The sequence below is a fragment of the Ictalurus punctatus genome, chromosome 9, assembly GCF_001660625.3.
Source record: "Ictalurus punctatus breed USDA103 chromosome 9, Coco_2.0, whole genome shotgun sequence".
In the NCBI taxonomy this organism is placed as follows: domain Eukaryota; kingdom Metazoa; phylum Chordata; class Actinopteri; order Siluriformes; family Ictaluridae; genus Ictalurus; species Ictalurus punctatus.
In genome coordinates this window covers 27210605-27225000 of record NC_030424.2, presented here as the reverse complement: position 1 = coordinate 27225000, position 14396 = coordinate 27210605, and the positions used below count along the sequence as shown (strand labels likewise).

The window sequence follows — 14396 nt, the reverse complement described above, 5'->3', positions numbered from 1 at the left end:
TAGATAGATGTACATTTTATTTATTTTTTTGCTTTTGTGTTTTTGTACTTTTTTCAATTACTTTTCATAACTTTGATGACTTGTATTAAACTATATAACGGACGGATATGGAACATGAATGATCTAAAATGATTCTGAACACCAGGACTACTTTGAACAAGAGAACTATGCTGTAATAACGCGGACTATTTTGTATATGTAAAACATATTTTACTATATGTAAAACATGTCGCATTCCGTTCGTCTTGCGTTCTAAAAACATTCGCACGTGAAGTGAATGATGTAAATCGGGACGAAGGGCGCGTCTCGTTATCCACGACATCGTTAAATCTCCGGCTCTCGGCCCCTCACTGAACGGAGCAGACGCGGAGAGAGGTGACAGTGCAGCGGGAAAGAAAGACCTCGCGCTTGCAGGACAGAACTGGTGATATTTGGAAAGTCGCTAAGGTTTGTCCAAAAAGTCGCTAGATTTGTCGCAGAGCGTTTTTTTTTTGTGGGGGTCTGAAAAGTCGCTAAGTTGGCAACACTGGTCTGCACTAACAGCTGGATAAGCTCCGCCTCTCCCCAGCAAGAAGAAAATACAGAGGGAGAGGGAACGCGGGGTTTTTCATTTATACACATTCTATGTGAAAAGCAATAAAATGCACCGAGTACCTAAATGATGCCCTGTCTGTGGAGTTTTTAGTTTTTGTTGTTTTCTCTCCGCACCCCCCAGGTTGAGAACCACTGCTCTGATGCATTTAAACCTTAATTATACTAATGATTTCTCTTCTAAAGCTTGATTTGATGGTTAAAAAAAAAAAAAGATGCTCCATGCTGTTTGGATTCATGTCTCGGTATGGGCTTTCTCACTTAAAACGTCTCGCTTAAATGGATCAATTTAACTGAGCTGCCCAGAGATAATAAAATGACAGCTTGGTAATATCTGTAATATTATTATAAATAAAATAGTAATATTCTTCTGTCAGTCTTTTGACCCCCCTTTTCTACACTAATGTCGTTTTGTCTTCGCAAACGAGTCTTTCTGTATTTGCTGGATAGTTTTTCTCCGCCTCTGTGCTGTGAGTCGTGTTTTTAATGATGTTAAACAGTGTTAAAGGTAAAGTGTGGGGTTGTGTGTACAGAAAATCGGTGAGGATTTCCTGAAGGACCTGTACGAGCTGAGGAAGCTGCTGGACTACATTGATAACGACGTGTTCATCAGAGACGTGGCAAACGTCAAACAGGTCAGTGGATGTATATAAAGTATGTTTAACCTAGGGGTAAGGGAGGGGGCAGGAGGGGATGATTCTTAAATGCATCTCGATTCTGTGTGTGTGTAAATGTTTGTATATGTGTCTTATAGGAGAACAAGCTGAAGTTAGCCGCGTATCTGGAGATGACGTACAAAGTTCAGATCAATCCAGAGTCCATCTTTGACATTCAGGTGAAGAGGATCCACGAGTACAAGCGACAACTGCTGAACTGCCTGCACATCATCACCTACTATAACCGTAAATACGCGCACTCTATACATGTCCAGTAGGTGGCAGTGTACTACAAGCTTCTACAGTGAAGGCGGAAATTTAACAATGTTTGAAAATAATGGCTTCTTTGGCAACACTTATTTAAAAAAAAAACTTTAAGCTGTTACGAAATAGACCTTCAGGAACGCAATCGCTTGAGCAAATGCACACAGGTTTGCAAAAAATTCGGCAAGATGTTTTTTTTTTTTTTTATTATATGATCGTTTAAAATGCTTCGGCTGATTTTCTTTGGCATTTATGTCTGCTTTAAAAGCTAACAGTGAAATTATTCCTCGTGTTTCATGCAATAACAATAACCGCTGTAAGGTAAAATGGTTTTCTGATGGGGAAAAAAAAAATATTACAAACATTTTGTCCACTCCGTAAAATAAAAAAAATAGTGAGTGAGAAACGAATCACTATGTATAGTCCCAAAATGTAGTGTGCGCTTATTAAAAGCGCAAATGTTTGTTTATATTTCTTCCAAATTTTGAGCTAACTGTAATGCCGTTTTGTCTTTTACAGGGATCAGAAAGGAGCCGAGTAAGAAGTTTGTGCCCAGAACGGTCATGATCGGGGGCAAGGTGGGTCCTCCGTGTAGCTCACTGTATAAACCGAATGTATGCTGTCTTGTATTTAGTGAAAATATAAAGGGAAGAGAAAGGCTTAAAAAAAAAAAAAAGTACTCTTATGTGGCCATACTTCCTCAAAACATCAAGGGGAAGTCGAAACGTGTGTGTAAAATTCAGTATTGTAACACAGAGTGATTACATCAGAGGTCTTTGACTCACTATTTCTCCTCTGTACTGCCCCCTGCAGGCAGCGCCTGGGTACCAGATGGCTAAAATGATCATTAAGCTGATCACCTCGGTGGCGGACGTGGTCAATAAAGACCCGGTGGTGGGCGACCGGCTGAAGGTGATCTTCCTGGAGAACTACAAAGTCTCACTGGCTGAAAAAGGTGCGCTGTAGTCCTACAGTCTATAGACGATGAATTCCATTTTTATAACATTTTTTTTTCATACTTCTTATCGATTAATAGTTATATTTAATGTTGGGGAATATACACTAAACAGGTTAGTTACTTATATCTATATTATAAGCAGCTATAAAGAGTTTTTCTGTCACCAAACTGTTTACTTTTTCTGAAAGTTAATAAGACAAGAAACTGAAGCACATAAGCAGAAAAACAAATAAAAAGTGTGTGTGTGTGTGTGTGTGTGTGTGTGTGTGTATATAGAATACAATTAAGTGTCTTTGTAGGTAAACATTTCCAGTAACGTGTTCTCCCCCGATTCGAAGCGTTTCCATTTGTTACAGGATCAAATCTCGTGTATATATGATTTGATATCCAGTCCACCGTTTGTGTATTAGATTGATGCCAGCTCTAGGAAATAATGTACATTTAGCAGTGATGGATTTGTTTTCTCTTACTTGTAAAGTGCATTATAAATAAATGAATGAGTGAAGGGAGGTTATGCCATGTTCTTGCCTTCTCTACATCACCCATATGAACGAGAGTGTGCTGATGTTTGTGGTTCAGTGATCCCAGCAGCAGACCTGTCCGAGCAGATCTCCACTGCCGGCACAGAAGCTTCCGGAACAGGTAACATGAAGTTCATGCTGAACGGCGCCCTCACCATCGGCACCATGGACGGTGCAAACGTGGAGATGGCTGAGGAGGCGGGAGAGGAGAACCTCTTCATCTTCGGAATGAGGGTGGAGGACGTGGAGGCCCTGGACCGCAAAGGGTGAGGGAGGGGGGGGAAGCGAGAGGGAGAGAAAATCCATTTTTAATCAAGAAACCTAAAAGCTGTGATTTGGACATGAGAATCTATAAGACGTTGAGTATACACAGTAGGTGTAATGTTCAGATCAGTGATCCTAGTGTTTAACGAAGCTTCGGTCTGATTTAAAATTTTTGCACCGATACCTTGTTCACTTACCTTGCAGCGTGACCCATGACCTTAACCGTCTGTACTTGGGGCTGACGTAGTGTGTCTGTAAAATTTTTCTGTACATAGATTAAGCTCGAGTTAATAGTATGGTCTGAATTAAGTATAAAGTTAAACTAATAATACATTTTTTGATAAATTAAGTGACACAAAAACCGATATTTTAACTCTCATAGTCTTTTAATAGGTTTGCTTAACTTCAGTTGTGTATTAATACTTGGTTTTTGATTTTCTGTGTGTGTGTAGCTACAACGCTCGTGAGTACTATGACCGCTTGCCGGAGCTCAGACAGGTGATTGATCAGATCTACACAGGACACTTCAGCCCCAATGAGCCAGAGATGTTCAAGGATGTCGTCAACATGTTGATGGATCATGACCGGTACATTGGCGGAGCTCCTATAGTAAAATGTTCAAGTAGAACTGCTTAGAAAGCAGAACCTTTGAGGAGCCCTTTATTCTAAGTTTAAGTCTAATGCTCTTTTCCCCTCAGTTTCAAGGTATTTGCAGATTATGAGGCATATATCAGCTGTCAGGAGAAGGTCAACAACCTCTACAGGGTGAGTGGAGCAGAGCCTTTTACATGTGTGCACACACTACAGAAGTGTGTAATATTCCATGTCTACTTCAAAAATGTGCAAGTAATTTAACCGAAATGCATACTTTTTGGTTGGGTACTGATCTTGTAAAAATGGTCTGTGATTGGCTACTGATCACGAAGAATGGTCTGTGATTGGCTACCGATCACGAAGAATGGTCCGTGATTGGCTACTGATCATGAAGAATGGTCTGTAATTGGCTACTGATCATGAAAAATGGTCTGATTGGCTACTGATCATGAAAAATGGTTTGTGATTGGCTACTGATCAGGAAAAATGGTTTGTGATTGGCGACTGATCAGGAAAAATGGTCCGTGATTGGCTACTGATCATGAAAAATGGTTTGTGATTGGCTACTGATCATGAAAAATGGTTTGTGATTGGCTACGGATCATGAAAAATGGTTTGTGATTGGCTACTGATCATGAAAAATGGTTTGTGATTGGCTACTGATCATGAAAAATGGTTTGTGATTGGCTACTGATCATGAAAAATGGTTTGTGATTGGCTACTGATCAGGAAAAATGGTTTGTGATTGGCTACTGATCAGGAAAAATGGTCCGTGATTGGCTACTGATCAGGAAAAATGGTCCGTGATTGGCTACTGATCACGAAGAATGGTCTGTGATTGGCTACTGATCATGAAAAATGGTCTGTGAATGGCTACTGATCATGAAAAATGGTCTGTGATTGGTGACTGATCAGGAAAAATGGTCTGTGATTGATTGGCTACTAATAATTGGCTAATAATTGCTTCGTTCTCATCTTTTGATTTTGCAGAACCCTAAAGAATGGACCAAGAAGGTGATCAGAAACATCGCCTGCTCTGGAAAATTCTCCAGCGATCGCACCATCTCCGAGTACGCACGTGAGATCTGGGGGGTGGAGCCTACAGATCTGAAGATCCCACCGCCCAATGAACCACGAGACTGAAGTGGGTCTTACACACTGGTTTGTGCCAGTGACTCGCTACATACTCTGTTCCTTCATACTTTAACACTGTAGGTGTGATGGGTTGAGTTTGGTCACGAGGTTATGATCGTATGAAAAAGGAAAGATCCTCAATCTGTCTCAAAAGGCCATGCCAATTCTTTCCCCTCTCTTCTTTAATACTATGCATATGTAACATTTAAAACCCACCAGCTTTTCGTGCCTTATCCATCTGATCTGAGTGAAATACACTGTTCTATTCACGTAATATTGTTGTGCCTGGAAGCTAGAAAGGACATAATTTCAAATCTTGTGTATTGTGAAATTTAGGGACAGTTTTATTCACACAAGTTAGGACTAGAACTTTCTCTGAGTGAAAACTGTACTTTTGTGTGTGTGTGTGTGCCTACTGTATGCAATTCTACAAAAGGTAAAATGGGGGAAAAAATTGCATTAAATTGTGACCTAGCAACTGCTACTAGAACCTATTTAGCTCGGCTAGCAATTATGCTACTTAGCACAGATAGCGATTAGCACTTTAGATCATGTGTATTGGTTAGCACTTAGCATATCTTGACGCTTACATTTTGGATCTCGTTTAGCACAGTTAGCAATTAGGAGATGCTACTGTAGCTGTTGTCGTGATTAGCATGGATGCTGTCGTCAGTGATCCATCATACGTAACATCTGTCCCTATTCATTTTCTAAGCAGAATAATTATAGATTCTAATGTTAATGATTCAGCACTTTTCTCCAGAGCGCTATTTAATTGCACCGCACTTAGCTAACGGAGACGCTCGCTAATCTTCATTTAAACCTTTCATAAATCCAGAGTTACACGGTTGTTTACACTGTTCTCATAAAAGCTTCAAATGTAAAGGCATCTAAACAGCAGAAAGTAAATCCATGGGAACATTAGAAGGGGAGCAAAACATTTTTGTATTAAAATCAGGGACGTGTTTGTGCATCCAGCTTCAGTGTGCGTGTGTGTATACAGTATATCAACAGGCCTCTTGTGAAAATGATATATTTTGAATAATGTACATGTACGTGTGTCTTAATGGATTTTTGTTTTTGTGTATTCGATCCCATTGTGTTTTTACACCCTTTACCCGAGCACTGTCTGAAATATTTGACGCATTTGTGTTCCATTGAAAGAATAAAGATGTTGAAAAGATCCATGCAGTGGTGGAGTGTGTGTCGATTCATGAGGACAAACCCAGAGATGTTAAAGCGTATAATTCCACACACAATTTATTGTCGCTTGTCGCCTGTCTTTATTAAAATACAGGCGTATCATAATTATTGACTATATTAGTTGTTTGATAAAGCTAATTAGTTAGAATTAAATGAGGGAAGGAGTAATAACAGCCTTTTGAACATCCAGATGTACAGATGTTGCTCTTGTGTGTCGGTGCTTTTGGGATTTTGGGGTCAGACCGCAGCCATTATACAGCGCCCTTGCAGCAGAGAGGGTTCAGCGCCTTGCTGAAGGGCCCAACAGTGTCAGCCTGGCAGTCCTGGGGCTTGAACCCCTGACCTTCTGACCACTAACCCAACTGTTGAGACAACACAGCCCTAAAGACTGTTTCTTTACTTCATATAGCATACAGACTAACATTATGACGTACCTTGGACGACTAACAGTTATTACCTCAGGTGTCCGTTAGATAAATTGACTCGCATAGTCCTGTTAAGGTGTGTGAGACGACAAATTAATACAGTTTCCTGTACGATTCACCCGATTACACTGAACCCTGGAATATGTGAATATCTGTGGAAACCGATGAACGGCCTTTTAAGTCGTTTCTCTCACTGAACGAAGTGATTCAAACGAGTCAAAACCGGTGAGTAATCTGACTTTCACTGCTCGGATGTAAAAACGCCTGTAATCGTCCACATTGACATGAAAAACGTATATAAAGTTTGTTAGCTCTGTACTTGTACTCTGCTTAATGACGATAAAGTTGAATCTAATCTAATCTAAAATATCATGGGACCGCACATCTAAGAGAACTTCAAATAAATAAACCGATTCATTTATGTTCAAATTAAATGATTCCCGGAGATGAATCGACTTCTCAGGACCGCGGTAACTTTCAAAGCCGTGGACTGGACCGGTGAGCTTGATTAGATGCATGCGTGGTTTTTTTTACGTGCATTAATGAAGGTTTTAGGGAAGTAAGTGTCATTCATTTTGTTCTAGTCAAAAAATGCACTGCCTTCACTGTATTAGAGGCTGTATGGGTGGTTGTGGTTCAGGTGGTAGAGCGGGTTGTCCACTAATCGTAGGGTCGGCGGTTCGATTCCCGGCCCACGTGACTCCACATAACGAATGTGTCCTTGGGCAAGACACCAAACCCCAAGTTGCTCCCGATGGCTTCTCTAATAGTATGGATGCATTCTTTCACGTTCAAATGATCAGAAACTGTTGTAATTTCCGACATTTCGCAATTGCACCGTATTTTCTAAATTTTTATGTTTCGAGAGAAAAAGAATTAAGAGAACGATGAAAACAGGTTTGGATCTTATTTCTGTATGTATTTTGTGTGAATAAATCCCTCCACATCATTTTTTACAGCTGTTATTCCTTTCTAGGAGATATAACGTTTACATGCTTACTAGGTGGCAAAACACTCTGGAATTTATACAGTAATAAATTCAGTAATAAATAAAGGTTACAGTAATTGGAATTGTAATCTCATACATGTTATTTTTGACTATATGATAATTTCCACCATTGCATATTGTTACCCAAGTAATAAAAATCTATAAAATCATTTTTATTTATGTAAATGTAATAATTCATGCAGTAGAGGGCTAACGTATGATGGACCTTCACTTCACTTCAGGGCAATTGTTTTTATGGAAAGACATGCATTCATACATACAAGACAATAAAATACTACTACTACTAATAAAAAATATATATATATATATAAGAAAAATATCACTACTATACTAACCAAACTAACCTAAACCTAAACCATCCCCCTTGCCTGAATTAAGAAGGGAAACAGCATTAGGAATAAATGAATATCTATTGCACTTTACAGGGGGGACTCTAAACCGGGAGCCAGAAGGTAGGATCTGAAACTCAGAGTGAAGGGGATGGGTACTGATTAGGATAGGTTCAGCTTTCCGCACTGTGTGCTGTACAGATCACTGAGAGTTCTTTGCTGGACACCTAGGATTTTACTGCTGACCTTCACTATTTTGGACAGAGCAGTTTTTGCCTTGACACTGAGATTTCCATACCAGCATATTACAGAAAATGTTTATACAGACTTAATGTAAGCTTTCTAAAAAAGGATAGGAAAGGTCTTATCAACATGAAATACCTGTTAACATACCTCTGTAATTGAAATTAAAATTCAGCACACCAGGTTGTGTGTGATGTCAGCATGTCACGTACATCCTTGGAAACACACCTCTCCAACCATGACGGATCTCTGATGTCTAAATGAGGCTGTGTGTTGGCACAATCTGTACACATGCCGGTGCCAGAGGGCCTGACAAGCATTTTAATGCCACATTTCATCCACAGAGCAGATAAAGAAGTGGAGTCGAGACCTCGGTCCTTTCTAAAATGGGTCCTGTTCTCTTGATGGGATTGTCCACTTGTTCACTGCCCGCGGGAACTCGGAGAGAAATGAGCTACAGCCTGGGGCCACGAACTCTTTCCCTCATGCCCTTCTTCTCTCGTTGCCATGTTTTCTCATCTGCCTTTTATCCCCTTGAGGGACAGAGCCATGTCTCAAATGGCCCTTCTGAAATGTGAGATGGGGCAGAGGCGAATGTCCAGTCATGGACCTCATTTCAGTCCTATCTGCTAGTATCATCATGAAGTCCACACACCAAATCCAAAACGTTCCCCTTTGTCTTCTTTGCCCTTCATCCCACGTTTCACAGGCAGACAGGCAGAGGTTAGGGCAGTCATGTGTGGTGATAGACCTTCGCTTATTGCTAGCAATAGCAGCTTGAGGTATAGCTAGACAACGCAAACTTGTAATCCATAGAAATTCTAACAATTAAGAGCGATTTCATGAAAAGAATTGCAGCAAAAATATTCTCAGAAAATGTTGATTCATTTTTAATGCTCTCATTCTAATATGTTATCATTCCTATAGTAACAGCTCATTCATGGGGACTTGTGTGTCAAACACTCATCGTAACTTAAAATATAATAAAATTATTTAAAAATTAATATAATATAATTTAATAACTTAAAATATTCAACTGCGAGGTGGAAAAGTCATAAATTATTTTCTCATAACCCGTTTACTCTTCATGACAGGGTGAGGAACTGGACAAGCCGAGAGTCTCTGAATAGAGCTGCTGCTCTTATGAGTTGAGAAGCGCCACCTGACTGTCATCTGAGCACATGCACATTGTACAACTTTAAAAAAAAAAAAAAAAAAGAAAACAAAAAAAAGATTCCCAGATGTTTAATGTGGTCTCAGATTTTGGAGCACACTGTATATTTCTTGCACAAAGGAGACAGTGGAGAGATTGAGGTTGTAGAGTTGGTGTTCTTCATTCTTGAGCATTCAGTCTGACAGGCAATATCACACACATCATCAGCAGCATTCAATGACCTCAACTTTATTTATCATTTCTGCAGGGTTAGAGAGTGGATTGATCTCTGCCGCAGCTGGTACAGGCTCTGTAGATGCGGGAGAAGCTCCTGGTCAGTCGTTTGCGGAAATTCCTGAAGCGCCTGGAGCCGTTTGATTCACCGTGTGAAGCTGGAAAATATAAGATGAAGCCGAGTTATATAGCAAAACGACAAAAACTGCTTTTTTAGATGATTATCAGATCATTAAATGAAGGATTGGAATGGATCTTGTGAGAAAATAACATCTGATGAATGAAACCACCATCGTGCTGAAACAACGCACGTGAAAATACAACAAACATGCCCTACATGTGAAAAAGGTGTTTAAACTACACGTGAATGAATTATGAAGTTATTATTTATGTGTGAATTTCATGAGACTTTTCTATAAAAGAAGTCATCAGGTATAAAGGAGGTCACTGAGGATTAGGAAAAATTTCAGTGCAGTGTTATTTTAACGACTTACTCATGGGAAGGTCTTCCTTGGTGGAACCGGTGGGCTGCTCACTGACTTTCAGAATATCTGCACGGCCATTGTTCTCTTTCTAGAAAAGATTTATCAAGATAAAAGGAGAAATCAAAAAACAGAAACTGGCCTCTGCAGCGATAAATGAACTGAGAAACCTAAATTATCAACGTTTGTTTATAATGTTACAAAATTACTTTTTCATTCTAAAAGACGGAAATCCTTCATACCTTAAAGTCACAGCAGTTTATGGGTGGGTTTTTCTCCAGAATAATGTCAAACCAGACTGCAGAGCCGCCATGACTTATAGTCCCTGCTGTCTCACGAAGGGAATCTGCTTGCTCACGTACAGTGTCCTTTTCAGCTGGTCTGTCCAGTATTTTTTTTTCTGCTTCATGTTCTGCACCTGAGCCTGAAATGACTTCAGGAGTACTGCATGAAGCACCTTGTTTAGGCCTTGGCAGAGGTGGACGTTCAGGGCGTGGTTTCAGCACACATTTGGGCAAGCACCTTTTGGACTCTGAAAAAGTGTTGTTCTTGGAATAGTGAGGGATGGAATTTATAGTGTTGACCTCAGTCCCTGCAGTCTCATGAAGCGAATCTGAGGGACAGGTCCTGCCAAAACGTCCCGCTCTGTTTGATTTGAAGAAAACTTTAGCTTTTAGATTTGTTAAGACGTTTGCTTTCTCACGTACTGTGTTTTTTTTTTGTTTTAACAAAAGTTCATTTTCAGCTGTTCTTTCGGGAGCACTGGCGTCGCCTGTGATGTCAATCAGAATACCACGATCATCATCTTTCTTTGACTCTGCTGAGAAATCTGGGTTCTCAGGGCTTCCTTTAAACAAAGGCGATAGGCGGCCAGCTGGTCTGTCCAAGATGTTTTTTTCTGCTTCATGTTCTGCACCTGCGCATGAAATGACTTCAGAAGAACTGCATGAAGCACCTTCATTAGACCATGGCAGAGGTGGACGTTTAGAGCTTTGTTTCTGCACACATTTTGACAAGCACATGTTGGACTCAAGTACTGTGTCCTTTCCTTTTTTGAACAAAGGCTTGTTTTGATCTGTTATTTGGTGAACATGGCCATCATCTATAACGGAAATCGGAATGACAGCGGCATCATCACCTTTCTTTGACTCTGCTGAGAAATCTGGTTTCACAGGACTTCCTATGAACGAAGGCAAGCACTCGGTGGACTCCTCTGCGAAAGTGTAAATTGTCTCGGAATGGGAGGGGATGGAATTTACGGTGTTGACCTCAGTCCCTGCAGTCTCAAAAAGAGAATCTGAGGAACAGGTCCTGACAAAACCTCCTGCTCTGTTTGATTTGAAGAAAGGTTCAGCTATTAGATTTGCTAAAACACGTGCGTTTTTACGTGCTTCACGAACACGGCCATTTTTCGCGATATAAACTGGACTGACACGATCATCATCTTTTTCCTCAGCAGCACTGACTAAACCACTGACCACTATTTCAATCATTTCCTTGGCATCAGAAGTCGTCACTACGCTGGGGTCCAAACTTTTTAAAACACGTGAAAAATGTTTCACCAGCAGATCACTCACATCCCACGTAGCCCTGTTTTTGAGCTGCACTGAATCGCCAGATTCAAGCTTAACATGAGACTTACGAGAGATCTTTTTGAGTGACTTGAATATCTTATTAGCCCCGGTCTTTATCTTTTTCCCTGATGCGACCCTCCGGATTGCCTCCTGCATTGCAGCTTTGATTTTAGTGATGGCTGTTTGAATGGAGTTCTGTACCAAATCAGAGGAGTCTTCTGGTAGACTGGAATGAGAGAAAATTGATGCAAAAGTCATCCATCGAAATAAATAATCAGAATAAAAGGTACTCTCAACACAATATTTATAGCAATAAAATAGAAGTAGTTCTTAGAAAATCACTTCAATTTTAGTCACTTAAACAGCAGAGTAAAGTTCATCACTGAATATTAACAGTGGACACTGACACTTGACTGTTAGAGTTCAAAGTTGTGAGTGTTTATATACAGGTTGTTATACGGTACATGGGTTTACCTTTGACCTGAGCAGCTCGGTGTTGCAGAACGGCTCCTTGATTCACATTCATCCTTTTCCTTCAGCTTAGCTTTTGCACGGAGAACCGATTCAATCCCGAAACGTTCGATGAGATCCGGCATCATCTTCCCGATGACGGACTCCGACATGGACGTCACGATTTCGGTGCAGAGAGATACAAACTTCTGTTTCGTGTACTGTTTAAACGACACAGAAACAAAGAAAACAGGTTAGGAATACGTCCCTGAGAAGGGAACGAGATGTTGCGTGAGTCTGTGTAAAATCACGCCTGTTTATAAGCCTGCCGTGGTCAGGTGACGTGGCATATTGTGCGTTGCGTGACTATAAAAGGGTGCCTGTAAACCATGTCATCAGCTTCTCTTTGTCTGAAGCACAGACGCAATTTACAGGCATACTCAAGTATGATAAAGCCACGAAACGTCTCATTCCCTTCTCTGGGAAAAGGGTTACATGTGTAACCCAGACGTTCCCTTTCAAGGGGAACTCAACATTGCGTGAGCTTCACGCTGTGGAAATGAGTATACCCACTCCATCATACTGAGGGTATGGCCTGTCACAGAGGCTCCATCAATAGGGGTGTGACTGACCAAAATGGCGGCCACTTAGACCCTAATTGTTGAAGGAGCCAACTTTGGTCAAAAACGATCCTGTAAGAACTCCTGGACTGTAGCATTGTGCCATTTACTGGGTCTCACTCATGTTCCTAGTGTTTTATTCATGTTGATATTTCTGTAAAGCTGCTTTGAGACAATGTCTATTGTAAAAAAGTGCTATACAAATAAAATTGAAGTGAAAAATTGAATTTAACACGGTCTCTATAACCCCGGTTGAAAGATCTAAAATCTAGTTAATGTGTACATAGGAAACTATGACATGATTATATAAAGCTAATTTTACTCAGATATAATTGGTCTATCTCTGTAGATTTTAGTGGTCATGACCTCTGTTTAGAAATAATTAAGTGTTACTATATATCATTATGACTAGCAAGAGGTCTGCTGTTATTGTTTCAGGTTTGATGACGATCAACCTCGATGGCCCAGCAGTTTCAGTGTTCACCCAGAGAAATATGGAAAGTCCTGAGCAAGACATCATCACACTGCAAATGACTCACAGTCAGGGCAATGTAAACCTGTAAATCTGACTGAAAATTCATACACAAATTTGTAACTGAATAAAGAAAGCATAAGTGAGCAATTTAATGTCTTTACAGCTGACAATTTAGTATGTATTTTTATAACAGAGAGCAGCTGATGAGTTTATATAAGTGTGTGTATAAATGACAAACACACTGACTTATCTTCTGTCATTATTTGGCTGCTGTTGGGGCAGGAGGGGTTAGTCCTTTAATTTAGGACTAACCCACTGATGCCATGTTGTTTATTTAACAAGTAAAAACTGTAACTGTCGGCAGGTTTATGTTTTATACGAGAAATTATCAAATCGGGACACGTTAGCTTCTTACCTGATGCGTCATGTCCTCAGTCAAAGTCTTCCATTCCCTTATATAGAATTCACAAAGTTAATGATTTATTCATTGTCTATTAATGTGTGAAAGAATTCAATTTTATGTAGCTTAGGCATAAAAATTAGGAGGAAAAAAAACATCAACCTACTCATCACTCAGATGAAGAACGGTGTCCAAAATGTCCCTAAAGACCATCAGGGCCTGACGGCTCTGGAAGGCTGGAAAGGAAGATTCACGTGTTCCAGACTGATCCATTTTCTTCTTATCGCTAATCTGTTGAGGACAAGACAAGTTCGAATCAGTTTAGGTGCCGCAGTTTTAGTAGCTCGGTAACCAATGTACAATAATGTAAGTGGTTCAGCAGCGGCTGTGTTTAAGTGTCTAGAAATAGAATTTAGAAATTTAGAATTTAGAACCAACTCCTGCTGTGATGTCACCGAGGCGCCCAGCAACATCAGAAATATTCCGTGCAGGAAAACAACAACATTTCCATTAAAGATGATGAAGGCACTGATTGAGTTACTGAGAGGTTAAATCCACATGGTGAATTTCTGCTTTTGTAGAGAATTTCGTGAGACACATACTGGAATATCAGAAAAAGGGCTTTTTAAATAGTTATTCAACATCTATTACCTAAAATCCTTCAGGAAATAAAGTCTACTCTTTTAAAAGATGTCCTTCCTAGTCACACAACTGGAAGCACCGACCTTTTAAACGAAATATGTTAAAAATAAATAAATAAATAAAATATATTAAAAAAGATATTTCTTGCCTAGAAAGAAATAGGTCACACAAGCAT

General features: G+C 40.0%; 2 protein-coding genes across 2 annotated transcripts in view; one reads left to right on the top strand and one right to left on the bottom strand.

Annotated features, from left to right (window-relative positions):
* Positions 1-6167, top strand: part of pygb (phosphorylase, glycogen; brain) — a 21111-nt gene extending 14944 nt beyond the window's left edge. The window contains exons 13-20 of the mRNA XM_017476381.3: positions 1125-1226; positions 1346-1493; positions 2031-2089; positions 2325-2466; positions 3049-3256; positions 3707-3841; positions 3953-4019; positions 4839-6167. Coding sequence (XP_017331870.2) covers positions 1125-1226; positions 1346-1493; positions 2031-2089; positions 2325-2466; positions 3049-3256; positions 3707-3841; positions 3953-4019; positions 4839-4991 — 1014 coding nt within the window. The 3' untranslated portion in view covers positions 4992-6167. The remainder of the gene's footprint in view (positions 1-1124; positions 1227-1345; positions 1494-2030; positions 2090-2324; positions 2467-3048; positions 3257-3706; positions 3842-3952; positions 4020-4838) is intronic.
* A 3410-nt stretch (positions 6168-9577) lies between these two features.
* LOC108270427 (uncharacterized) lies at positions 9578-13995 on the bottom strand. Its single transcript, XM_017477120.3, has 6 exons — positions 13746-13995; positions 13595-13631; positions 12109-12305; positions 10303-11860; positions 10073-10151; positions 9578-9736 (listed from the first exon to the last, which is right to left on the bottom strand). The coding sequence occupies exons 1-6, from the start codon at positions 13850-13852 to the stop codon at positions 9615-9617; spliced, it is 2100 nt and encodes a 699-aa protein (XP_017332609.1). The 5' UTR covers positions 13853-13995; the 3' UTR covers positions 9578-9614.
* Between the last annotated feature and the right edge of the window lie 401 nt (positions 13996-14396).